Consider the following 26590-nt stretch of genomic DNA (forward strand, 5'->3'; position numbering starts at 1 on the left):
CCGGAGTGTGCCTGACTTCCAAGCTCTGTAGCTCTCCCAGCCTTACAGGGGGTCTTGGGGAAATTTCGCTCATGACCAGGAGTTTTCCTGACTTTCACCACCTGTAGCTCCCCCAGCCTTTTAGGGGTCTTATGGGGGATTTCGCTCATGATCTGAACTTTGCCTGACTTCCACGGTCTGTAGCTCCCCAGCCTTTTAGGGGTCTGGGTGAATTTTGCGCATGACCAGGAGTTTGCCTGACTTCCATCACCTGTAGCTCCCTAGCCTTTTAGGAGCGTCTGGGGGGGATTTCGCTCATGACCAGGAGTTTGCCTGACTTCCACGACCTGTAGCTCCCCCATCCTTTTAGGGACTCTGGGGGGGCTACTCTCATGACCAGGAGTTTGCCTGACTTCCACGGTCTGTAGCTCCCCAGCCTTTTAGGGGGTTTGGGGGGATTTCGCTCATGACCAGGAGTTTGCCTTACTTCCACCACCTGTAGCTCCCCAGCCTTTTAATGCGTTTGGGGGGGATTTCGCTCATGACCAGTAGTTTGCCTGATTTCTACGGTCTGTAGGTCCCCCAACCTTTTATGGGGTCTGGGGGGATATCGCTCATGATTAGGAGTTTGCCTGACTTCCATGGTCTGTAGCTCCCCTAGCCTTTCAGGGGTTCTGGGGGAGATTTTGTTAATGACCAGGAGTTTGCCTGACTTCCACCACCTGTAGTTCCCCCTGCCTTTTAGGGGGTTTGGGGGGTATTTCGCTCATGACCTGGAGTTTACCTGACTTCCACCACCAGTAGCTCCCCCAGCCTTTTGGGGGGCCTTGGGGGGGGGAATTTCGCTCATGACCAGGAGTTTGCCTAACTTCCATGGTCTGTAGCTCCCCTGTCTCTTAGGGGGTCTGGAGGGGATTATGCTCATGACCAGGAGTTTGCCTGACTTCCACCACATGTAGCTCCCCCAACTTTTTAGTGGGTCTTGGGGGCGATTTCGCTCATGACCTGGAGTTTGCCTGACTTCCACGGTTTGTAGCTCCTTAGCCTTTTAGGAGTTCTGGGGGGATGTTGTTCATGACCAGGAGTTTGCCTGACTTCCATCACCTGTAGCTCTCCAGCCTTTTAGGGGATTGGGGGGGGGGGGGATTTTGCTCATGACCAGGAGTTTGCCTGACTTCCACTGTCTGTAGCTCACCCAGCCTTTCAGGGGTTCTGGGGTGGGGGGGACTATGCTCATGACCAGGAGTTTGCCTGACTTCCACAGTCTGTAGCTCCCCCAGTCTTTTAGCTCATGACCGAAGTTTGCCTGACTTCCACCACCTGTAGCTCCCCAAACTTTTAGGGGGTCGTGTGGGGTTTTCGCTCATTACCAGGAGTTTGCCTGACTTCCACGGTCTGTAGCTCCCCCATCCTTTCAGGGGTTCTGGGGGAGATTTCGCTCATGACCAGGAGTTTGTCTGACTTCAACCACCTGTAGCACCCCTGTCTTTCAGGGGTTCTGGGGGAGATTTTGCTCATGGCCAGGAGTTTGCCTGATTTCCACCACCTGTAGCTCCCCCAGCCTTTTTGTGGGTCTGGGGGTGATTTCGCTCATGCCCAGGAGTTTGCCTGACTTCCATGGTCTGTAGCTCCCCAGCCTTTTAGAGGGTCTGGGGTGATTTCGCTCATGACCAGGAGTTTACCTTACTTCCACCACCTGTAGCGCCGCAGCCTTTTAGGGCGTTTGGGGGGGATTTCGCTAATGACCAGGAGTTTGCCTGAGGTCTATGTTCTGTAGCTCCCCCAACCTTTTATGGGGTCTTTCGCTCATGACCAGGAGTCTGCCTTACTTCCCCCTCCTGTAGCTGCCCCAGGCCCTCATTACGAGTCGGGCGGTACGGTGCCGTCAACCCCGTACTGCCCGATTACGAGTTCCCCTCGCGGGACCCGTTCTGCACGTCTGGTTTCACCAGACGTGCAGAGCGGGTCCCGCGAGGGGAAGAGGGAGCAAACAACGGGCCATCTCGTAATGGCCCGTTGTTTGCTCCCTTTCCCATTCCCATTCAGCCCTATGGGGGCTGAAATGGGAATGGGGAAGGACCGTGTCTGGCTCCTTGGAGGGAGGAATTACCGGGCCTTCCGAACTTGGAATGGCCCGGTAAGTCCTCATTCCGAGGACCCGGACACAGACGCGATTTCGGCGGCAGCCATGCCGCCAATAGCGGCATGGCTACCGCCGAACTCGTAATGAGGCCCACAGTCTTTCAGAGGGCCTGGGGGAGTTTTCTATGATGACCAGGAGTTTGCCTGACTTCCACCACCTATAGTTCCCCCAGCCTTTTAGGGGGTCTGGGGGCATTTCGCTCATGACCAGGAGTTTGCCTGACTTCCACCACCTGTAGCTCCACAGATTTTTAGGGGGTTGTGGGGGGATTTCGCTCATTACCAGGGGTTTGCCTGACCTCCACTACCTGTGCACCCCCAGCCTTTTAGGGGGTCTGGGGTTGATTTCACTCATGACCAGGAGTTCGCCTGACTTCCATGGTGTGTACCTCCCCAGCCTTTTAGGGCGTATGGGGGGTTTTCGCTCTTGACCAGGAGTTTGCCTGACTTCCACGGTCTGTAGCTCCCCAACCTTTTATGGGGCCTGGGGGGATTTCGCTCATGACCATTAGTTTGCCTGACTTTCACGGTCTGTAGCTCCTCCAGCCATTTAGGGGGTTCTGAGGGGGATTTCACTCATGACCTGAAGTTTGCCTGACTTCCACAGTCTGTAGCTCTCCCAGCCTTTTAGGGGGCCTGGGGAAGATTTCGCCCATGACCAGGAGTATGCCTGACTTCCACGCTCTGTAGCTCTCCCAGTCTTTCAGGGAGTCTGGGGGGGATTTCGCTCATGACCAGGAGTCTGCCTACCACCACCTGTAGCTGCCCCAGTCTTTCAGGGGGTCTGAGGGGGATTTCGCTCATGACCAGGAGTCTGCCTTCCACCAGCTGTAGCTCCCCAGACTTTTAGGGGGTCGGGGGGGGGATTTCACTCATGACCAGGAGTTTGACTGACTTCTACCACCTGTAGCACCCCCAGCCTTTCAGGGATTCTGGGGGGGGACTACGCTCATGACCAGGAGTTTGCCGGACTTCCATGGTCTGTAGCTCCCCAGCCTTTTAGGGGGTCTGGGGGGATTTCACCCATGACCAGGAGTTTACCTTACTTCCACCACCTGTAGCTCCCCAGCCTTTTAGGGCGTTTGGGGGGGATTTTGCTCATGACCAGGAGTTTGCCTGACTTCTACGGTCTGTAGGTCCCCCAACCTCTTATGGGGTCTGTGAGGGATTTCGCTCATGACCAGGAGTCTGCCTTACTTCCACCACCTGTGGCTGCCCCAGTCTTTCAGGGGGTCTGGGGGAGTTTTCTCTCATGACCAGGAGTTTGCCTGACTTTCACTGGCTGTAGCTCCCCCAGCCTTTTAGGGGACCTGGGGGAGATTTTGCTCATGACCAGGAGTTTGCTTGACTTTCATGGTCTGTAGCTCCCCCAGCCATTTAGTGGGTGGTGGGAGAGTTCACTCATTACAGGAGTTTGCCTGACTTCCATGCTCTGTGGCTCTCCCAGCTTTTCAGGGGTTCTGAGGGGGATTTCGCTCATGACCTGGAGTTTGCCTGATTTCCACTGTCTGTAGCTCCCCCAGTCTTTTAGGGGGCCTGGGGGAGATTTCGCTCATGACCTGAAGTTTTCTTGACTTCCACGACCTAGCGCTCCCTAGACATTTATGGGGTTGTGGGTGAATTTCGCTCATTACCAGGAATTTGCCTGACTTCCACGGTCTGTAGCTCCCCCAGCCTTTTAGGGTGCCTGGGGGAGTTTGCCTGACTTCCACCACCTTGTGCTCCACCATCCTTTTAGGGGTTCTGGGGGAGATCTTGCTCATGACCAGGAGTTTGCCTGACTTCAACCACCTGTAGCACCCCCAGGCTTTTAAGGGGTCTGGGGGAGATTTTGCTCATGACCAGGATTTTGCCCGACTTCCACGACCGGTAACTCTCCCAGCCTTTTAGCGGGTCTGGGGGGGATATCGCTCATGACCAGGAGTTTGCCTGACTTCCATGGTCTGTAGCTACCCCAGCCTTTCAGGGGTTCTGTGGGAGATTTCGCTCATGACCAGGAGTTTGCCTGACTTCCACCACCTGTAGCTCCCCCAGCCTTTTGGGGGGCCTGGGGGGGGATTTCGCTCATGACCAGGAGTTTGTCTGACTTCCATGATCTGTTGCTCCCCTGTCTTTTAGGGGGTCTGGAGGGGATTTCTCTCATGACCTGGAGTTTGCCTGACTTCCACCACCTGTAGCTCCCCAGCCTTTTAGGGCGTTTGGGGGGATTTTGCTCATGACCAGGAGTTTGCCTGACTTCCACCACCTGTAGCTCCCCCAACTTTTTAGTGGGTCTTGGGGGCGACTTTGCTCATGACCCGGAGTTTGTCTGACTTCCACGGTTTGTAGCTCCTCAGCCTTTTAGGGGGTTGTGGGGGGATTTCGCTCATTACCAGGAGTTTGCCTGATTTCCACGGTCTGTAGCTCCTCAGCCTTTCAGGGGTTCAGGGGGAGGTTTCGCTCATGACCAGGAGTTTGTCTGACTTCAACCACCTGTAGCACCCCCAGCCTTTTAGGGGTCTGGGGGAGATTTCGCTTGTGACCAGGAGTTTGCCTGACTTCCACGGTGTGTAGCTCCCCCAGCCTTTTAGGGGATGTGGGGGTGATTTTGCTCATGACCAGGAGTTTGCCTGACTTCCAAGCTCTGTAGCTCTCCCAGCCTTTCAGGGGGTCTTGGGAAAATTTCGCTCATGACCAGGAGTTTTCCTGACTTTCACCACCTGTAGCTCCCCCAGCCTTTTAGGGGGTCTTATGGGGGATTTCACTCATGATCTGAACTTTGCCTGACTTCCACGGTCTGTAGCTCCCCAGCCTTTTAGGGGTCTGGGTGAATTTTGCGCATGACCAGGAGTTTGCCTGACTTCCATCACCTGTAGCTCCCCAAACTTTTAGGGGGTCGTGGGGGGATTTCACTCATTACCAGGAGTTGCCTGACTTTCACGGTCTGTAGCTCCCCCATCCTTTCAGGGGTTCTGGGGGAGATTTCGCTCATGACCAGGAGTTTGTCTGACTTCAACCACCTGTAGCACCCCCTGCCTTTCAGGGGTTCTGGGGGAGATTTTGCTCATGGCCAGGAGTTTGCCTGATTTCCACCACCTGTAGCTCCCCCAGCCTTTTTGTGGGTCTGGGGGTGATTTCGCTCATGACCAGGAGTTTGTCTGACTTCAACCACCTGTAGCACCCCCTGCCTTTCAGGGGTTCTGGGGGAGATTTTGCTCATGGCCAGGAGTTTGCCTGATTTCCACCACCTGTAGCTCCCCCAGCCTTTTAGGGCGTTTGGGGGGGATTTCGCTAATGACCAGGAGTTTGCCTGAGGTCTATGGTCTGTAGCTCCCCCAACCTTTTATGGGGTCTTTCGCTCATGACCAGGAGTCTGCCTTACTTCCCCCACCTGTAGCTGCCCCAGGCCCTCATTACGAGTCGGGCGGTACGGTGGCGTCAACCCCGTACCGCCCGATTACGAGTTCCCCTCGCGGGACCCGTTCTGCACGTTTGGTTTTACCAGACGTGCAGAGCGGGTCCCGCGAGGGGAAGAGGGAGCAAACAATGGGCCATCTCGTAATGGCCCGTTGTTTGCTCCCTTTCCCATTCCCATTCAGCCCTATGGGGGCTGAAATGGGAATGGGGAAGGACCGTGTCTGGCTCCTTGGAGGGAGGAATTACCGGGCCTTCCGAATTTGGAATGGCCGGGTAAGTCCTCATTCCGAGGACCCGGACACAGACGCGATTTCGGCGGCAGCCATGCCGCCAATAGCGGCATGGCTACCGCCGAACTCGTAATGAGGCCCACAGTCTTTCAGAGGGCCTGGGGGAGTTTTCTATGATGACCAGAAGTTTGCCTGACTTCCACCACCTATAGTTCCCCCAGCCTTTTAGGGGGTCTGGGGGGATTTCGCTCATGACCAGGAGTTTGCCTGACTTCCACCACCTGTAGCTCCACAGATTTTTAGGGGGTTGTGGGGGGATTTCGCTCATTACCAGGGGTTTGCCTGACCTCCACTACCTGTAGCACCCCCAGCCTTTTAGGGGGTCTGGGGTTGATTTCGCTCATGACCAGGAGTTCGCCTGACTTCCATGGTGTGTAGCTCCCCAGCCTTTTAGGGCGTATGGGGGGTTTTCGCTCATGACCAGGAGTTTGCCTGACTTCCACGGTCTGTAGCTCCCCAACCTTTTATGGGACCTGGGGGGATTTCGCTCATGACCATTAGTTTGCCTGACTTTCACGGTCTGTAGCTCCTCCAGCCATTTAGGGGGTGGGGGGAGAGTTCACTCATTACAGGAGTTTGCCTGACTTCCACACTCTGTAGCTCTCCCAGCTTTTTTGTGGTTCTGAGGGGGATTTCACTCATGACCTGGAGTTTGCCTGACTTCCACAGTCTGTAGCTCTCCCAGCCTTTTAGGGGGCCTGGGGAAGATTTCGCCCATGACCAGGAGTATGCCTGACTTCCATGCTCTGTAGCTCTCCCAGCCTTTCAGGGGGTCTTGGGGACATTTCGCTCATGACCAGGAATTTTCCTGACTTTCACCACCTGTAGCTGCCCCAGTCTTTCAGGGAGTCTGGGGGGGATTTCGCTCATGACCGGGAGTCTGCCTACCACCACCTGTAGCTGCTCCAGTCTTTCAGGGGGTCTGAGGGGGATTTCGCTCATGACCAGGAGTCTGCCTTCCACCACCTGTAGCTCCCCAGACTTTTAGGGGGTCGGGGGGGATTTCACTCATGACCAGGAGTTTGACTGACTTCCACCACCTGTAGCTCCCCCATCCTGTCAGGGGTTCTGGGGGAGATTTTGCTCACGACCAGGAGTTTGCCTGACTTCTACCACCTGTAGCAACCCCAGCCTTTCAGGGATTCTGGGGGGGGACTACGCTCATGACCAGGAGTTTGCCGGACTTCCATGGTCTGTAGCTCCCCAGCCTTTTAGGGGGTCTGGGGGGATTTCGCCCATGACCAGGAGTTTACCTTACTTCCACCACCTGTAGCTCCCCAGCCTTTTAGGGCGTTTGGGGGGGATTTTGCTCATGACCAGGAGTTTGCCTGACTTCTACGGTCTGTAGGTCCCCCAACCTCTTATGGGGTCTGTGAGGGATTTCGCTCATGACCAGGAGTCTGCCTTACTCCCACCACCTGTGGCTGCCCCAGTCTTTCAGGGGGTCTGGGGGAGTTTTCTCTCATGACCAGGAATTTGCCTGACTTTCACTGGCTGTAGCTCCCCCAGCCTTTTAGGGGACCTGGGGGAGATTTTGCTCATGACCAGGAGTTTGCTTGACTTTCATGGTCTGTAGCTCCCCCAGCCATTTAGTGGGTGGTGGGAGAGTTCACTCATTACAGGGGTTTGCCTGACTTCCATGCTCTGTGGCTCTCCCAGCTTTTCAGGGGTTCTGAGGGGGATTTCGCTCATGACCTGGAGTTTGCCTGATTTCCACTGTCTGTAGCTCCCCCAGTCTTTTAGGGGGCCTGGGGGAGATTTCGCTCATGACCTGAAGTTTTCTTGACTTCCACGACCTAGCGCTCCCTAGACATTTATGGGGTTGTGGGTGAATTTCGCTCATTACCAGGAATTTGCCTGACTTCCACGGTCTGTAGCTCCCCCAGCCTTTTAGGGTGCCTGGGGGAGTTTGCCTGACTTCCACCACCTTGTGCTCCACCATCCTTTTAGGGGTTCTGGGGGAGATCTTGCTCATGACCAGGAGTTTGCCTGACTTCAACCACCTGTAGCACCCCCAGGCTTTTAAGGGGTCTGGGGGAGATTTTGCTCATGACCAGGATTTTGCCCGACTTCCACGACCGGTAACTCTCCCAGCCTTTTAGCGGGTCTGGGGGGGATATCGCTCATGACCAGGAGTTTGCCTGACTTCCATGGTCTGTAGCTACCCCAGCCTTTCAGGGGTTCTGTGGGAGATTTCGCTCATGACCAGGAGTTTGCCTGACTTCCACCACCTGTAGCTCCCCCAGCCTTTTGGAGGGCCTGGGGGGGGATTTCGCTCATGACCAGGAGTTTGTCTGACTTCCATAATCTGTTGGTCCCCTGTCTTTTAGGGGGTCTGGAGGGGATTTCTCTCATGACCTGGAGTTTGCCTGACTTCCACCACCTGTAGCTCCCCAGCCTTTTAGGGCGTTTGGGGGGATTTTGCTCATGACCAGGAGTTTGCCTGACTTCCACCACCTGTAGCTCCCCCAACTTTTTAGTGGGTCTTGGGGGCGACTTTGCTCATGACCTGGAGTTTGTCTGACTTCCACGGTTTGTAGCTCCTCAGCCTTTTAGGGGGTTGTGGGGGGATTTCGCTCATTACCAGGAGTTTGCCTGATTTCCACGGTCTGTAGCTCCTCAGCCTTTCAGGGGTTCAGGGGGAGGTTTCGCTCATGACCAGGAGTTTGTCTGACTTCAACCACCTGTAGCACCCCCAGCCTTTTAGGGGTCTGGGGGAGATTTCGCTTGTGACCAGGAGTTTGCTTGACTTCCACGGTGTGTAGCTCCCCCAGCCTTTTAGGGGATGTGGGGGTGATTTTGCTCATGACCAGGAGTTTGCCTGACTTCCAAGCTCTGTAGCTCTCCCAGCCTTTCAGGGGGTCTTGGGAAAATTTCGCTCATGACCAGGAGTTTTCCTGACTTTCACCACCTGTAGCTCCACCAGCCTTTTAGGGGGTCTTATGGGGGATTTCACTCATGATCTGAACTTTGCCTGACTTTCACGGTCTGTAGCTCCCCAGCCTTTTAGGGGTCTGGGTGAATTTTGCGCATGACCAGGAGTTTGCCTGACTTCCACGACCTGTAGCTCCCCCATCCTTTAGGGACTCTGGGGGGGACTACGCTCATGACCAGGAGTTTGCCTGACTTCCACGGTCTGTAGCTCCCCAGCCTTTTAGGGGGTTTGGGGGGATTTCGCTCATGACCAGGAGTTTGCCTTACTTCCACCACCTGTAGTTCCCCAGCCTTTTAATGCGTTTGGGGGGGATTTCGCTCATGACCAGTAGTTTGCCTGATTTCTACGGTCTGTAGGTCCCCCAACCTTTTATGGGGTCTGGGGGGATTTTGCTCATGACCAGGAGTCTGCCTTACTTCCACCACCTGTAGCTGTCCCAGTCTTTCAGGGGGTCTGGGGGAGTTTTCTCTCATGACCAGGAGTTTGCCTGACTTCCACGGCTGTAGCTCCCCCAGCCTTTTAGGGGGTCTGGGGGAGATTTTGCTCTTGACCAGGAGTTTGCCTGACTTTCATGGTCTGTAGCTCCCCCAGCCATTTAGGGGGTGGGGGGGGGTTCACTCATTACAGGAGTTTGCCTGACTTCCACCACCTTGTGCTCCACCATCCTTTTAGGGGTTCTGGGGGAGATCTTGCTCATGACCAGGAGTTTGCCTGACTTCAACCACCTGTAGCACCCCCAGGCTTTTAAGGGGTCTGGGGGAGATTTTGCTCATGACCAGGATTTTGCCCGACTTCCACGACCAGTAACTCTCCCAGCCTTTTAGCGGGTCTGGGGGGGATATCGCTCATGACCAGGAGTTTGCCTGACTTCCATGGTCTGTAGCTACCCCAGCCTTTCAGGGGTTCTGTGGGAGATTTCGCTCATGACCAGGAGTTTGCCTGACTTCCACCACCTGTAGCTCCCCCAGCCTTTTGGGGGGCCTGGGGGGGGATTTCGCTCATGACCAGGAGTTTGTCTGACTTCCATGATCTGTTGCTCCCCTGTCTTTTAGGGGGTCTGGAGGGGATTTCTCTCATGACCTGGAGTTTGCCTGACTTCCACCACCTGTAGCTCCCCAGCCTTTTAGGGCGTTTGGGGGGATTTTGCTCATGACCAGGAGTTTGCCTGACTTCCACCACCTGTAGCTCCCCCAACTTTTTAGTGGGTCTTGGGGGCGACTTTGCTCATGACCTGGAGTTTGTCTGACTTCCACGGTTTGTAGCTCCTCAGCCTTTTAGGGGGTTGTGGGGGGATTTCGCTCATTACCAGGAGTTTGCCTGATTTCCACGGTCTGTAGCTCCTCAGCCTTTCAGGGGTTCAGGGGGAGGTTTCGCTCATGACCAGGAGTTTGTCTGACTTCAACCACCTGTAGCACCCCCAGCCTTTTAGGGGTCTGGGGGAGATTTCGCTTGTGACCAGGAGTTTGCCTGACTTCCACGGTGTGTAGCTCCCCCAGCCTTTTAGGGGATGTGGGGGTGATTTTGCTCATGACCAGGAGTTTGCCTGACTTCCAAGCTCTGTAGCTCTCCCAACCTTTCAGGGGGTCTTGGGAAAATTTCGCTCATGACCAGGAGTTTTCCTGACTTTCACCACCTGTAGCTCCCCCAGCCTTTTAGGGGGTCTTATGGGGGATTTCACTCATGATCTGAACTTTGCCTGACTTCCACGGTCTGTAGCTCCCCAGCCTTTTAGGGGTCTGGGTGAATTTTGCGCATGACCAGGAGTTTGCCTGACTTCCATCACCTGTAGCTCCCTAGCCTTTTAGGGGAGTCTGGGGGGAATTTCGCTGATGACCAGGAGTTTGCCTGACTTCCACGACCTGTAGCTCCCCCATCCTTTAGGGACTCTGGGGGGGACTACGCTCATGACCAGGAGTTTGCCTGACTTCCACGGTCTGTAGCTCCCCAGCCTTTTAGGGGGTTTGGGGGGATTTCGCTCATGACCAGGAGTTTGCCTTACTTCCACCACCTGTAGCTCCCCAGCCTTTTAATGCGTTTGGGGGGGATTTCGCTCATGACCAGTAGTTTGCCTGATTTCTACGGTCTGTAGGTCCTCCAACCTTTTATGGGGTCTGGGGGGATTTTGCTCATGACCAGGAGTCTGCATTACTTCCACCACCTGTAGCTGTCCCAGTCTTTCAGGGGGTCTGGGGGAGTTTTCTCTCATGACCAGGAGTTTGCCTGACTTCCACGGGCTGTAGCTCCCCCAGCCTTTTAGGGGGTCTGGGGGAGATTTTGCTCTTGACCAGGAGTTTGCCTGACTTTCATGGTCTGTAGCTCCCCCAGCCATTTAGGGGGTGGGGAGGGGAGTTCACTCATTACAGGAGTTTGCCTGACTTCCACGCTCTGTGGCTCTCCCAGCTTTTCAGGGGCGCTGAGGGGGATTTCGCTCATGACCTGGAGTTTGCCTGACTTCCACAGTCTGTAGCTCCCCCAGCCTTTTAGGTGGCCTGGGGGAGATTTCGCTCATGACCTGAAGTTTGCTTGACTTCCACCACATAGAGCTCCCCAGACTTTTATGGGGTCGTGGGTGGATTTTGCTCATTACCAGGAGTTTGCCTGACTTCCACGGTCTGTAGCTCCCCCAGCCTTTTAGGGTGCCTGGGGAGTTTGCCTGACTTCCACCACCTTTAGCTCCCTCATCCTTTCAGGGGTTATGGGGGAGATTTCGCTCATGACCAGGATTTTGCCTGACTTCCACAACCTGTAACTCTCCCAGCCTTTTAAGGGGTCTTGGGGGGATATCGCTCATGATCAGGAGTTTGCCTGACTTCCATGGTCTGTAGCTCCCCCAGCCTTTCAGGGGGTCTGGGGGAGATTTTGTTAATTACCAGGAGTTTGCCTGACTTCCACCACCTGTAGCTCCCCCTGCCTTTTAGGGGGCTTGGGGGGTATTTCGCTCATGACCTGGAGTTTGCCTGACTTCCACCACCTGTAGCTCCCCCAGCCTTTTGGGGGGCCTTGGGGGGGGGGAATTTCGCTCATGACCAGGAGTTTGCCTAACTTCCATGGTCTGTAGCTCCCCTGTCTTTTAGGGGGTCTGGAGGGGATTATGCTCATGACCAGGAGTTTGCCTGACTTCCACCACCTGTAGCTCCCCCAACTTTTTAGTGGGTCTTGGGGGCGATTTCGCTCATGACCTGGAGTTTGCCTGACTTCCACGGTTTGTAGCTCCTTAGCCTTTTAGGAGTTCTGGGGGGATGTTGCTCATGACCAGGAGTTTGCCTGACTTCCATCACCTGCAGCTCTCCATCCTTTTAGGGGATTTGGGGGGGGGGGGGGGATTTTGCTCATGACCAGGAGTTTGCCTGACTTCCACTGTCTGTAGCTCACACAGCCTTTCAGGGGGTCTGGGGTGGGGGGGACTATGCTCATGACCAGGAGTTTGCCTGACTTCCACAGTCTGTAGCTCCCCCAGTCTTTTAGGGGGACTGAGGAGATTTCGCTCATGACCGAAGTTTGCCTGACTTCCACCACCTGTAGCTCCCCAAACTTTTAGGGGGTCGTGGGGGTATTTCACTCATTACCAGGAGTTGCCTGACTTCCACGGTCTGTAGCTCCCCCATCCTTTCAGGGGTTCTGGGGGAGATTTTGCTCATGGCCAGGAGTTTGCCTGATTTCCACCACCTGTAGCTCCCCCAGCCTTTTTGTGGGTCTGGGGGTGATTTCGCTCATGTCCAGGAGTTTGCCTGACTTCCATGGTCTGTAGCTCCCCAGCCTTTTAGGGCGTTTGGGGGGGATTTCGCTAATGACCAGGAGTTTGCCTGAGGTCTCTGGTCTGTAGCTCCCCCAACCTTTTATGGGGTCTTTCGCTCATGACCAGGAGTCTGCCTTACTTCCCCCACCTGTAGCTGCCCCAGGCCCTCATTACGAGTCGGGCGGTACTGTGGCGTCAACCCCGTACCGCCCGATTACGAGTTCCCCTCGCGGGACCCGTTCTGCACGTCTGGTTTTACCAGACGTGCAGAGCGGGTCCTGCGAGGGGAAGAGGGAGCAAACAACGGGCCATCTCGTAATGGCCCGTTGTTTGCTCCCTTTCCCATTCCCATTCAGCCCTATGGGGGCTGAAATGGGAATGGGGAAGGACCGTGTCTGGCTCCTTGGAGGAATGGCCGGGTAAATCCTCATTCCGAGGACCCGGACACAGACGCGATTTCGGCGGCAGCCATGCCGCCAATAGCGGCATGGCTACCGCCAAACTCGTAATGAGGCCCACAGTCTTTCAGAGGGCCTGGGGGAGTTTTCTATGATGACCAGGAGTTTTCCTGACTTCCACCACCTATAGTTCCCCCAGCCTTTTAGGGGGTCTGGGGGCATTTCGCTCATGACCAGGAGTTTGCCTGACTTCCACCACCTGTAGCTCCACAGATTTTTAGGGGGTTGTGGGGGGATTTCGCTCATTACCAGGGGTTTGCCTGACCTCCACTAACTGTAGCACCCCCAGCCTTTTAGGGGGTCTGGGGTTGATTTCGCTCATGACCAGGAGTTCGCCTGACTTCCATGGTGTGTAGCTCCCCAGCCTTTTAGGGCGTATGGGGGGTTTTCGCTCATGACCAGGAGTTTGCCTGACTTCCACGGTCTGTAGCTCCCCAACCTTTTATGGGACCTGGGGGGATTTTGCTCATGACCATTAGTTTGCCTGACTTTCATGGTCTGTAGCTCCTCCAGCCATTTAGGGGGTGGGGGGAGAGTTCACTCATTACAGGAGTTTGCCTGACTTCCACACTCTGTAGCTCTCCCAGCTTTTTTGTGGTTCTGAGGGGGATTTCACTCATGACCTGGAGTTTGCCTGACTTCCATGCTCTGTAGCTCTCCCAGCCTTTCAGGGGGTCTTGGGGACATTTCGCTCATGACCAGGAATTTTCCTGACTTTCACCACCTGTAGCTGCCCCAGTCTTTCCGGGAGTATGCGGGGGATTTCGCTCATGACTGGGAGTCTGCCTACCACCAACTGTAGCTGCCCCAGTCTTTCAGGGGGTCTGAGGGGGATTTCGCTCATGACCAGGAGTCTGCCTTCCACCACCTGTAGCTCCCCAGACTTTTAGGGGGTCGGGGGGGGATTTCTCTCATGACCAGGAGTTTGACTGACTTCCACCACCTGTAGCTCCCCCATCCTGTCAGGGGTTCTGGGGGAGATTTTGCTCACGACCAGGAGTTTGCCTGACTTCTACCACCTGTAGCAACCCCAGCCTTTAAGGGATTCTGGGGGGGACTACGCTCATGACCAGGAGTTTGCCGGACTTCCATGGTCTGTAGCTCCCCAGCCTTTTAGGGGGTCTGGGGGGATTTCGCCCATGACCAGGAGTTTACCTTACTTCCACCACCTGTAGCTCCCCAGCCTTTTAGGGCGTTTGGGGGTATTTTGCTCATGACCAGGAGTTTGCCTGACTTCTACGGTCTGTAGGTCCCCCAACCTCTTATGGGGTCTGTGAGGGATTTCGCTCATGACCAGGAGTCTGCCTTACTTCCACCACCTGTGGCTGCCCCAGTCTTTCAGGGGGTCTGGGGGAGTTTTCTCTCATGACCAGGAGTTTGCCTGACTTTCACTGGCTGTAGCTCCCCCAGCCTTTTAGGGGACCTGGGGGAGATTTTGCTCATGACCAGGAGTTTGCTTGACTTTCACGGTCTGTAGCTCCCCCAGCCATTTAGTGGGTGGTGGGAGAGTTCACTCATTACAGGAGTTTGCCTGACTTCCATGCTCTGTGGCTCTCCCAGCTTTTCAGGGGTTCTGAGGGATTTCGCTCATGACCTGGAGTTTGCCTGACTTCCACTGTCTGTAGCTCCCCCAGCCTTTTAGGGGGCCTGGGGGAGATTTCGCTCATGACCTGAAGTTTTCTTGACTTCCACGACCTAGCGCTCCCTAGACATTTATGGGGTTGTGGGTGAATTTCGCTAATTACCAGGAATTTGCCTGACTTCCACGGTCTGTAGCTCCCCCAGCCTTTTAGGGTGCCTGGGGGAGTTTGCCTGACTTCCACCACCTTGTGCTCCACCATCCTTTTAGGGGTTCTGGGGGAGATTTTGCTCATGACCAGGAGTTTGCCTGACTTCAATCAACTGTAGCACCCCCAGGCTTTTAAGGGGTCTGGGGGAGATTTTGCTCATGACCAGGATTTTGCCTCACTTCCACGACCTGTAACTCTCCCAGCCTTTTAACGGGTCTGGGGGGGATATCGCTCATGACCAGGAGTTTGCCTGACTTCCATGGTCTGTAGCTCCCCCAGCCTTTCAGGGGTTCTGGGGGAGATTTCGCTCATGACCAGGAGTTTGCCTGACTTCCACCACCTGTAGCTCCCCCAGGCTTTTGGGGGGCCTGGGGGGGGATTTCGCTCATGACCACGAGTTTGTCTGACTTCCATGATCTGTTGCTCCCCTGTCTTTTAGGGGGTCTGGAGGGGATTTCTCTCATGACCTGGAGTTTGCCTGACTTCCACCACCTGTAGCTCCCCAGCCTTTTAGGGCGTTTGGGGGGGATTTTGCTCATGACCAGGAGTTTGCCTGACTTCCACCACCTGTAGGTCCCCCAACTTTTTAGTGGGTCTTGGGGGCGACTTTGCTCATGACCTGGAGTTTGTCTGACTTCCACGGTTTGTAGCTCCTCAGCCTTTTAGGGGTTCTGGGGGGATGTTGCTCATGACCAGGAGTTTGCCTGACTTCCATCACCTGTAGCTCTCCAGCCTTTTAGGGGATCTGTGGGGGGATTTTGCTCATGACCAGTAGTTTGCCTGGCTTCCACTGTCTGTAGCTCACCCAGCCTTTCAGGGGTTCTGGGGGAGGGACTACGCTCATGACCAGGAGTTTGCCTGACTTCCACAGTCTGTAGCTCCCCCAGTCTTTTAGGGGGCCTGGGGGAGATTTCGCTCATGACCAGAAGTTTGCCTGACTTCCACCACCTGTAGCTCCCCCAACTTTTAGGGGGTCATGGGGGGATTTCGCTCAATACCAGGAGTTTGCCTGACTTCCACGGTCTGTAGCTCCCCCAGCATTTCAGGGGTTCTGGGGGAGATTTCGCTCATGACCAGGAGTTTGCCTGACTTCCACCACCTGTAGCACCCCCAGCCTTTTAGTGGGTCTGGGGGAGATTTCGCTCATGTCCAGGAGTTCGCCTGACTTCTACGGTGTGTAGCTCCCCCAGCCTTTTAGGGGATCTGGGGGGGGGATTTCGCTCATGACCAGGAGTTCACCTTACTTCCACCACCTGTAGCTCCCCAGCCTTTTAGGGCGTATGGGGGGATTTGCTCATGACCAGGAGTTTGCCTGACGTCCACGGTCTGTAGCTCCCCCAACCTTTTATGGGATCTGGGGGGGATTTCGCTCATGACCAGGAGTCTGCCTTCCACCACCTGTAGCTGCCCCAGTCTTTCAGGGGGTCTGGGGGAGATTCGCGCATAACTAGGAGTTTGCCTGACTTCCACCACCTATAGTTCCCCCAGCCTTTCAGGAGGCCTGGGGGGGATTTCGTTCATGACCAGGAGTTTGCCTGACTTCCATGGTCTGTAGCTCCCCCAGCAATTTAGGGGGTGGGGGGGAGTGTCCACTCATTAGAGGAGTTTGCTTGACTTCCATGCTCTGCACCTCTCCCAGCTTTACAGGGGTTCTTAGGGGGATTTCGCTCATGACCAGGAGTTTGCCTCACTTCTACGGTCTGTAGGTCCCCCAACCTTTTATGGGGTCTGGGGAGGATTTCGCTCATGACCAGGAGTCTGCCTTACCTCCACCACCTGTATCTCCCCCAGCCTTTTAGGGGGTCTGGGGGCGATTTCGTTCATGCCCAGGAGTTTGCCTGACTTCCATGGTCTGTAGCTCCCCAGCCTTTTATGGGGTTTGGGGGGATTTCGCTCATGACCAGGAGTTTGCCTTACTTCCACCACCTGTAGCTCTCCAGCCTTTTAATGCATTTGGGGGGGATTTCGCTCATGACCAATAGTTTGCCTGATTTCTACGGTCTGTAGGTCCCCCAACCTTTTATGGGGTCTGGGGGGATTTTGCTCATGACCAGGAGTCTGCCTTACTTCCACCACCTGTAGCTGCCCCAGTCTTTCAGGGGGTCCGGGGGAGTTTTCTCTCATGACCAGGAGTTTGCCTGACTTCCACGGGCTGTAGCTCCCCCAGCCTTTTAGGGGGTCTGGGGGAGATTTTGCTCTTGACCAGGAGTTTGCCTGACTTTCATGGTCTGTAGCTCCCCCAGCCATTTAGGGGGTGGGGGGGAGAGTTCACTCATTACAGGAGTTTGCCTGACTTCCACGCTCTGTGGCTCTCCCAGCTTTTCAGGGGTTCTGAGGGGGATTTCGCTCATGACCTGGAGTTTGCCTGACTTCCACAGTCTGTAGCTCCCCCAGCCTTTTAGGTGGCCTGGGGGAGATTTCGCTCATGACCTGAAGTTTGGTTCACTTCCACCACATAGAGTTCCCCAGACTTTTATGGGGTCGTGGGTGGATTTTGCTCATTACCAGGAGTTTGCCTGACTTCCACGGTCTGTAGCTCCCCCAGCCTTTTAGGGTGCCTGGGGGAGTTTGCCTGACTTCCACCACCTTTAGCTCCCTCATCCTTTCAGGGGTTCTGAGGGAGATTTCGCTCATGACCAGGATTTTGCCTGACTTCCACAACCTGTAACTCTCCCAGCCTTTTAAGGGGTCTGGAGGGGATATCGCTCATTATCCGGAGTTTGCTTGACTTCCATGGTCTGTAGCTCCCCCAGCCTTTCAGGGGTTCTGGGGAGATTTTGTTAATGACCAGGAGTTTGCCTGACTTCCACCATCTGTAGCTCCCCCTGCCTTTTAGGGGGTTTGGGGGGTATTTCGCTCATGACCTGGAGTTTGCCTGACTTCCACCACCTGTAGCTCCCCCAGCCTTTTGGGGGGCCTGGGGGGGGATTTTGCTCATGACCAGGAGTTTGCCTGACTTCCATGGTCTGTAGCTAAATGTCTTTTAGGGGGTCTGGAGGGGATTATGCTCATGACCAGGAGTTTGCCTGACTTCCACTGTCTGTAGCTCACCCAGCCTTTCAGGGGTTCTGGGGTGGGGGGGACTATGCTCATGACCAGGAGTTTGCCTGACTTCCACAGTCTGTAGCTCCCCCTGTCTTTTAGGGGGCCTGGGGGAGATTTCGCTCATGACCGAAGTTTGCCTGACTTCCACCACCTGTAGCTCCCCAAACCTTTAGGGGGTCGTGGGGGGATTTCGCTCATTACCAGGAGTTTGCCTGACTTCCACGGTCTGTAGCTCCTCAGCCTTTCAGGGTGCCGGGGGGGGATTTCGCTCATGTCCAGGAGTTCGCCTGACTTCCACCACCTGTAGCTCCCCCATCCTTTCAGGGGTTCTGGGGGAGATTTCGCTCATGACCAGGAGTTTGTCTGACTTCAACCACCTGTAGCACCCCCAGCCTTTTAGGGGATGTGGGGGAGATTTCGCTCATGACCAGGAGTTTGCCTGACTTCCAAGCTCTGTAGCTCTCCCAGCCTTTCAGGGGGTCTTGGGGAAATTTTGCTCATGACCAGGAGTTTTCCTGACTTTCACCACCTGTAGCTCCCCCAGCCTTTTAGGGGATCTTATGGGGGATTTCGCTCATGATCTGAACTTTGCCTGACTTCCACGGTCTGTAGCTCCCCAGCCTTTTAGGGGTATGGGTGAATTTTGCGGATGACCAGGAGTTTGCCTGACTTCCATCACCTGTAGCTCCCTAGCCTTTTAGGGGAGTCTGGGGGGGATTTCGCTCATGACCAGGAGTTTGCATGACTTCCACGACCTGTAGCTCCCCCATCCTTTTAGGGACTCTGGGGGGGACTACGCTCATGACCAGGAGTTTGCCTGACTTCCACGGTCTGTAGCTCCCCAGCCTTTTAGGGGGTTTGGGGGATTTCGCTCATGACCAGGAGTTTGCCTTACTTCCACCACCTGTAGCTCCCCAGCCTTTTAATGCGTTTGGGGGGGATTTCGCTCATGACCAGTAGTTTGCCTGATTTCTACGGTCTGTAGGTCCCCCAACCTTTTATGGGGTCTGGGGGATTTTGCTCATGACCAGGAGTCTGCCTTACTTCCACCACCTGTAGCTGCCCCAGTCTTTCAGGGGGTCTGGGGGAGTTTTCTCTCATGACCAGGAGTTTGCCTGACTTCCACGGGCTGTAGCTCCCCCAGCCTTTTAGGGTGTCTGGGGGAGATTTTGCTCTTGACCAGGAGTTTGCCTGACTTTCATGGTCTGTAGCTCCCCCAGCCATTTAGGGGGTGGGGGGGAGAGTTCACTCATTACAGGAGTTTGCCTGACTTCCACGCTCTGTGGCTCTCCCAGCTTTTCAGGGGTTCTGAGGGGGATTTCGCTCAGGACCTGGAGTTTGCCTGACTTCCACAGTCTGTAGCTCCCCCAGCATTTTAGGTGGCCTGGGGGAGATTTCGCTCATGACCTGAAGTTTGCTTGACTTCCACCACATAGAGCTCCCCAGACTTTTATGGGGTCGTGGGTGGATTTTGCTCATTACCAGGAGTTTGCCTGACTTCCACGGTCTGTAGCTCCCCCAGCCTTTTAGGGTGCCTGGGGAAGTTTGCCTGACTTCCACCACCTTTAGCTCCCTCATCCTTTCAGGGGTTCTGGGGGAGATTTCGCTCATGACCAGGATTTTGCCTGACTTCCACAACCTGTAACTCTCCCAGCCTTTTAAGGAGTCTGGGGGGGGATATCGCTCATGATCAGGAGTTTGCCTGACTTCCATGGTCTGTAGCTCCCCCAGCCTTTCAGGGGTTCTGGGGGAGATTTTGTTAATGACCAGGAGTTTGCCTGACTTCCACCACCTGTAGCTCCCCCTGCCTTTTAGGAGGTTCGGGGGGTATTTCGCTCATGACCTGGAGTTTGCCTAACTTCCATGGTCTGTAGCTCCCCTGTCTTTTAGGGGGTCTGGAGGGGATTATGCTCATGACCAGGAGTTTGCCTGACTTCCACCACCTGTAGCTCCCCCAACTTTTTAGTGGGTCTTGGGGGCGATTTCGCTCATGACCTGGAGTTTCCCTGACTTCCACGGTTTGTAGCTCCTTAGCCTTTTAGGAGTTCTGGGGGGATGTTGCTCATGACCAGGAGTTTGCCTGACTTCCATCACCTGTAGCTCTCCAGCCTTTCAGGGGTTCTGGGGGAGGGACTACGCTCATGACCAGGAGTTTGCCTGACTTCCACAGTCTGTAGCTCCCCCAGTCTTTTAGGGGGACTGGGGAGATTTCGCTCATGACTGAAGTTTGCCTGACTTCCAACACCTGTAGCTCCCCAAACTTTTAGGGGGTCGTGGGGGGATTTCGCTCATTACCAGGAGTTTGTCTGACTTCAACCACCTGTAGCACCCCCCGCCTTTCAGGGGTTCTGGGGGAGATTTTGCTCATGGCCAGGAGTTTGCAGAGTTTAATGGGAAACTGACGGATCTGAATAAATGTTTGATAGATCCTTTCGGAAGGTCCGGGGGCGCTTCATGCGATTCATTTTGAAGTGAATTGTGCGAGGTATTTGCATTTGGGACACATGTTGGTACTCCATGAATTGGTATGTTGCATGTATATTGTGTAAGGTCTCTTTCTGTAGCCAAAGCACAATAGTGAAATTAATAATAAATAAATGTATATGATAAAAAGGCGCTATGGCCTAACGGCACGTTTCTCTCTCCCCCCCCCCCCCCCCCCCACCCCCAGCGGTACATGCTACCTGAAGAACGTGATGGGCCTCCCGAACCCGCCCCAGATCACGGAGGAGAGCGACCTGGTGTCCGGATTCTCGGAGATCAGGTGCACGGAGCACTTAACGGGTAAGGTGGCTCTGGCGTGCTGCGGGGAGGGGGGGCTCGGAGCCAGCAGCACTCTCAGGGCTCCAGGCAGCTCAGGGTGGGCTAGAGGGGTGCAAGCCCTGAAAAGGCTGCTTTAGTCATTTGCAGCCTAGGATGAGCACAGGCCGCGTGCACAGCAGGAGAGGGGCTCAAGTGGCCAGCTGTCTGCATTCCGTCGCTCCAGTGGCGTCGCCAGCAATCACATTTAGGAGGGGGCACAGAGGGGGCCAAAGACAAAAATAGGGGGGGCGCTTATGAAAGGTAATGTGTGACATCACAAGCACTCCTGCAGAGAGGCCCACACCCCACTGCACATCCCCTCCCATCAGAATGCAGTGACTGATGGCTCATCATTCGTTTCCTTCACTGCATTCTGATGGGGGGGGAGGGGGCTGCAAGGTGCTCTGCACCCTATGGAGGTCACTGTGCAGAAGCGTGGCAGGGACGCCTGAGAAGTGGCTCGTGCTCATGTTCATACCGATGCCAGAATGCACACCAAGATCACTGCTAGCCTCGAGACAAAAGGAGAGTATTTGCCTTAGTGTCACAAATAACAGCACGAACAGAGAACACTGTCACTGCGTCGCTCAGAGGCCACAGAAGGGACCGCCTGCAAGAAGAGGGATCGAGTCCCCATGCAAACCTTCTAAGCATTGCAGCCACATAGCATCTGCATTCACAAAAGGGCACATGGATTGGCAAAGTCAACAGTTCTGGCTTTTGAGTAGTCATGGCATAGGCATTTGCCAGGTACTGCCATAATGGTCAGGGGTGCAACGAAACCTTCATTTTTGGAGGGGCTAACTGGTGATGGGAGGGGCCCTTATCTAAACTGGGCGTGTCAAACCTGGCGGCTCCGCGCCTCTGTTCTACCCCAAGGGATGTCGGGCGTGGGGCCCAAGGATCAAATGGAAGCGGCGCAGCATTACTCATGGGCGCACACACAATGGCACATTGAGGTTTTGAGGTGCTTCCAGAACCAGAGATGATTCTCCTCAAGTTTCAGGGAGGCAGGGAGGCTGTTCCAGAGAGAGGCCCCAGCAGAAGAAAGAGGTCTACCACCAACTCGTTGCTTGGAGAATCGACTGACCCTGATGAAGTTGGAGGTGGATGAGCAAAGAGCTTGAGAAGGAAGATATTTAGTAAGAGAGAGTTGAAGGTATTGAGGCCAAAGGGCCCAAGCAGGCCTTGTGGACAATGCAGAGGGTCTTGAACTTAATCCTCGCAGCCACTGGGAGCCAGTGTAGTGATTTCAGTCCTGGAGAGTTACGGTCCCTGGGCTTGAGGCCAAGGACAAGTCTCGCAGTCCTGTTCTGGATAAGTTGCAAAGGGCGGAGAGTAGAGGCAGGCAGATTTAGATAGAGGCTGTTACAGTATTCCAGCTTCGAGAGAACCAGGGCTCTAGAGACAGTGAGCTACTGGGGGAAGTAGAGGAAAGGAAGAATACCTCTGAGGAGGTGCAGCGGGTAGTGTGACGTCTTAGAGACGTCAGAGATGTGAGGAGAGAAGGAGAGTGTGGAGTCGAAGATGACCCCAAGGTTTTTAGCCTCACAGGTGGGAACAGGAAGAGGGCCAAGAAAGGCCAGCCAGAGAGTGACAGGAAAGGAGGGAGCGGGTGTGCCGATGAGGAGAATCTCGGACTTACTGGCATTAAGATGGCGGACAGAGATGAAAGAGGGAGAGGAGGTGGCTGAGGGTAGCCTGAAAATGAGCTGAGTGTCATCCGCATAGCACTGGAAGTTGGGGCAGAGCGCGGCAGTGCGGTGGGCAAGAAGTGACAGGTATTGGTTGAACAGCCAGGGAGAGAGGTTAGACTCCTGAGGAACACCACAGGTAGAGATAGAGGAGAGGAAGGACCCACGTTAAACCTGGGAGGGTCGATCAGAGAGGAAAAAAGTCAGCCACGCCAGGGCCTGACCAGTGATCCCCAGGTTATCTCGGAGATGGTTGAGCAGGATGGCATGGTTGACTGTGTCAAAGGCAGAAGAAAGATCAAGTAAGATGAGCACACAGGGGGTGTTGGAATCAAGGTTGGAGAGCAGGTCTTCATGGATGTTCAGGAGAGCAGTTTCCGTGCTTCTGGCAGCTCTGAAGCCAGACTGATGATCATGGAGAGAACCAACAGAATCAGTGTGAAGATTGAGCTGGGAGATGGCCAGCTTTTCCAAAAGTTTGCCCAGGAAAGGAGTGATGAAGAATGGGTGATAGTTAGCCAAGCAGGACGGGTCGGCAGAGGGTTTCTTAAGAAGAGGGTGCACAAGAGAGTGCTTCAGGGGGGAAGGGAAGACTCCAGTGGCGAAGGCGTGGTTGCAGAAGGCGGCCAGAGCAGGAGCCAGGGAGTCAATGTGGTCCTTGATGGTTTTGGAGGAACAGGGATGAACCTGTTTTAACTAGACTTTCATAGACCCCGGACTTGTCTAGAAACCTTGTTTGGGGAGAACAGGGGAAAGGCAGAGAAGGAGGGAGGAGAGGGGGCCCAAGAAGGACCAGAGGAAGACCAGGTAGTAGAGGGGGAAAGGGGAGAGGAGGAGAGAGAGGACAGGATATCCTGAGTTTTAGAGATGAAATGAGAAGCCAGTACCGTGCAGAGGGCCTGGGAAGGGATAGGAGAGGTAGAGGCTGCAGCAGGATTGGCCAGGTCCTTGCAGATTTTAAAGAGTTCAGCCGAGTTGTTGGATGCCGGAGAGATTTGGGCTTAGATGTGAGCTCTCTACTTGGTGAGGACAGAGAGCGGTATTGCCTTTGGAGTAGGCGGTTGGCCAGTTTGTCAGAGGATGTACATGAAGCGCGCCATTTCCTCTCAGCCATCATGCATTACATTTGAGGGTTACAAGGTCTGAGTCATACCAGGAGTTGCACTTGGCTTTGGGCTTCAGGTGGATCCTCATGACGGGGGCAAGAAGATCGAGAGTATCAGATATAGCAGAGTGAAGCATGGAGAGGGCTGTGTCAGGGTGTGAGTCAGCCAAAGGGAGGAGGGGGTAAGAAAGTGGCGCCTAAAGCCTCAACTGACACGCGCTTCATGGGTCGGATAACCGATAAGGTAGGTGGCAGTGCTGGAGTTAGCTTGGCCTGTGGGGTAGAGAGGGTGAGATGGGAAGAAAGGAGAAAGTGATCACTCCAGGAGAGAGGAGTGGTGAGAGGGATAGAAAGGGGAAGGTCTGAGGAGATCAGAACATTGAGAGTATGCCCTGCAGAGTGAGTCGGACCAGAGGGGATAATATAGAGTGACAGAGAGTCACAAACGTCACGAAAGAATCCAGTGAAAGGACAGGAAACCTCCAGGTGGATGTTGAAGTCACCAAGGAGGAGGAGTTGAGTGGTCGAGATTAGGAGGGAAGAGGAGAGGTCTGCCCACTCAGAGAGGAAGGAGGAGATCTGACCAGGTGGCCAATAGATAGTAGCCACAGTGAGGGAATGGCTTCAGACGAGGCATTCGAAAGAGGAGTAGGCCTGTGTAGGAATGACAGAGGCAGGAATCCACTCGGGGGAAGATCAGGGCTATACCCCTTCTGGAACCGTTAGACCTGGACGCAGAGAGGATCATCATGCTCTCATTCACAGACGTTCATTCACACATACATTACATCCACGCTCCTTGCACACATGCACACTTTACGAGATAAAACACAACACCCTTTAACACTGCTACTTTCAGAAAAGGCTTATCTCACGTCTCTGCCAAACAAAAAGCAAGTGTGCACATTAGCCCTTTTGCCTCAGCTGTGCAAGAACGTTCGCTCGTGGGGCGGGGGCTGATCTGTGCATTTGATTTTTGTTTCCCAGAGAGGTGAGGGAAGCCTTTCTTAAAACTAGCAGCTTCAAAGTTTTGCAGTGTTTGTGCAAAGACATTTAGCTGGACGAACACAGTAACACTTCAAGTCACCAGTTTCAGGAACAGCTTCGTTCCCTCTCTAACAAAAAACTATTTCGTGCAACACCATTGAGCTAATCGGGCTTCATCCTCTCCGCTCAGTTCACATTTTGGGTGGAGGGAGGGTGAAGCCTGATTAGCCCAATTGTGTTGCACGCCTGATAATGGTACAACCCGATATAAGATGGAAACAGCTGGAAAATGGTGCAAGCGCCGGGCATCCGATAGTACCTGACAAATGCCTGTATAATGAGAAATAGACTGGATTTTAAGAAAGCAGCCCGTGTACCCGGTGGTGAAATGGACTCGGTCTCTCTGAGTATTCATAGTGTGGCTTCTCTTAATATCAGCGTGCACTCTCCCAAGAACCGGCTGGCATGCGCTTCAGGGAGTCGCTGCGCTGAGAATAACCGGCTCTGTAGGATGGTGTCCACTCCGGAGCGTCTACACTCAGGTGTTCACTCACTCTGCCGTGCCTGATTCTCCTACACACCTGTAAATCAGGCATCAGACCTAGATGCATCACAGAGGCAGTCGCCATCCGCCTGGCAGAATGTGCACCCTTCATCCTCAACAATGAGCATGACTGCCTCTTGGAGAATCCTCCACGATCTCTCGGCCGTGTTCAACATGGTGGACAATGAAGTCCTCATGAACACACTGCACAAGCAGATGGGCCTCAGCAAGACCCTCCTCATCTGGTTCATCTCAGATGGAGGCTGCCAGATCCCCACCTCCAGCAGCCTCTTGTGGGGTCCCCCAAGGTTTCATCCTCTCACTCATTATCTTCAGCCTCTAAGCGCAGCCCCTGCGAACCCGCTCACCAGACACACATCTCCATTCAACAGAATGCAGACGATACACAATCCTACTTGACTGTAGCATCCATCTAAGACGCGCACCAGCTCAAGACCAGCCGCGTCCTGTTCCACACCATAAACAACAAATGCTCCCACATCCAGACCTGGGGGTCAACAAGAACATCAAGGGGTTCACCCTGCAACTGGAACCTGCACCAATTCTCAATGACCCCATGTGAACAGCCCTCAAATCACACAACTAAAGAAAAGTCCTACAACATGGAACCAACTACCCTTCTGCACAGAATCCTACTGTCAGACACCAGTTCTACATCCAGCATACAGGCCCTGCTCATTGGCCTGCTCACCAGCGGTCTAGCAACTATGAAAGGTATTGTGCCGCCTCTGCCCTTTACGCCTGAGGTCTCCGCTACTAACCCCGAACTCATCAGACATCCACCTCAATGCCAGCTGCACGTTCAGTCCCACCTCCCATGTTTGGTGGGCAGCACATTGCCCTGGCCAGAATAGAGCAGCAGGAATTATTCAAAAAAGAGGGAAGCAGCCGTCAGGCATTCTTCGTCTATACCCCAAGGCTTCGGAACCTCATTCGCAACACCACCAGACTCCTCTCCACCTTCATGCAACCGCCCCGTGTTGGCGGAGTGCCTTATGCACACTCCAAGGATACACCCCTCACGCCCAGTCTCCACCCTCACCCATAAGTGGTTTCTAGTTCTATGCATGCTATATTGTGCCGGCCGGCGACCCCTGCTGATGAAGACCACTCCGCTGCTACCCAGCATCAAATAAATAATAAAACAAAATGCCATTTGCATATACCGTCCTCAAGAACAATCCATTTCCAAAATAAGCAATTTTCCTCTGAAAATCACTCCAGATATGTACTCCCAAAATCTGCTCTATGGAATGTTGGCCAGCCAGGAGACTGATATCATGGGGTGCCTAGCACCTAAAATGCTAGTCACCCTTACCTAGTCAGGGAACTCCAGATGGCACCCTTTGATCTCTGCATCGGGAGGAGGATAGCTCAGGAACAATGCACTCGCTTGGAAGAAAGATGACACAAAGCAACACAGCTTCGATCCCGGGTCTGCGCTAACAAGCCTCTGGGTATAAACACGTTATAAATAATTCTAATTATGAAACAGACACAGCCAGGCTGTATTGAGGATAAGGAGCTGTGTACATTATTTCAGAAAGGAGCAGCCTGCCATGGCAGTGCTGCACTGCTCCTGGGGCGGGAGCCAGGCTGCTATTCAAAGGGATCACTCTTCTGAGCGAGGTCACGGGGAGCTAAGATGTGACTGTAGGCCCACCTG

At 54.3% G+C, this 26590-nt stretch overlaps 1 protein-coding gene across 2 annotated transcripts in view; it reads left to right on the forward strand.

Annotated features, from left to right (window-relative positions):
- The window catches only part of LOC138515681 (coagulation factor XI-like), a 328669-nt gene that overhangs the window by 299685 nt on the left and 2394 nt on the right, over positions 1 to 26590 (forward strand). For both annotated transcript variants that reach the window (XM_069630352.1, XM_069630353.1), the window contains one exon: positions 20443 to 20555. In XM_069630352.1, coding sequence (XP_069486453.1) covers positions 20443 to 20555 — 113 coding nt within the window. The remainder of the gene's footprint in view (positions 1 to 20442; positions 20556 to 26590) is intronic.

The sequence above is a fragment of the Ambystoma mexicanum genome, chromosome 6q (assembly GCF_040938575.1).
Source record: "Ambystoma mexicanum isolate Mex_15411 chromosome 6q, UKY_AmexF1_1, whole genome shotgun sequence".
In the NCBI taxonomy this organism is placed as follows: Eukaryota; Metazoa; Chordata; class Amphibia; order Caudata; family Ambystomatidae; genus Ambystoma; species Ambystoma mexicanum.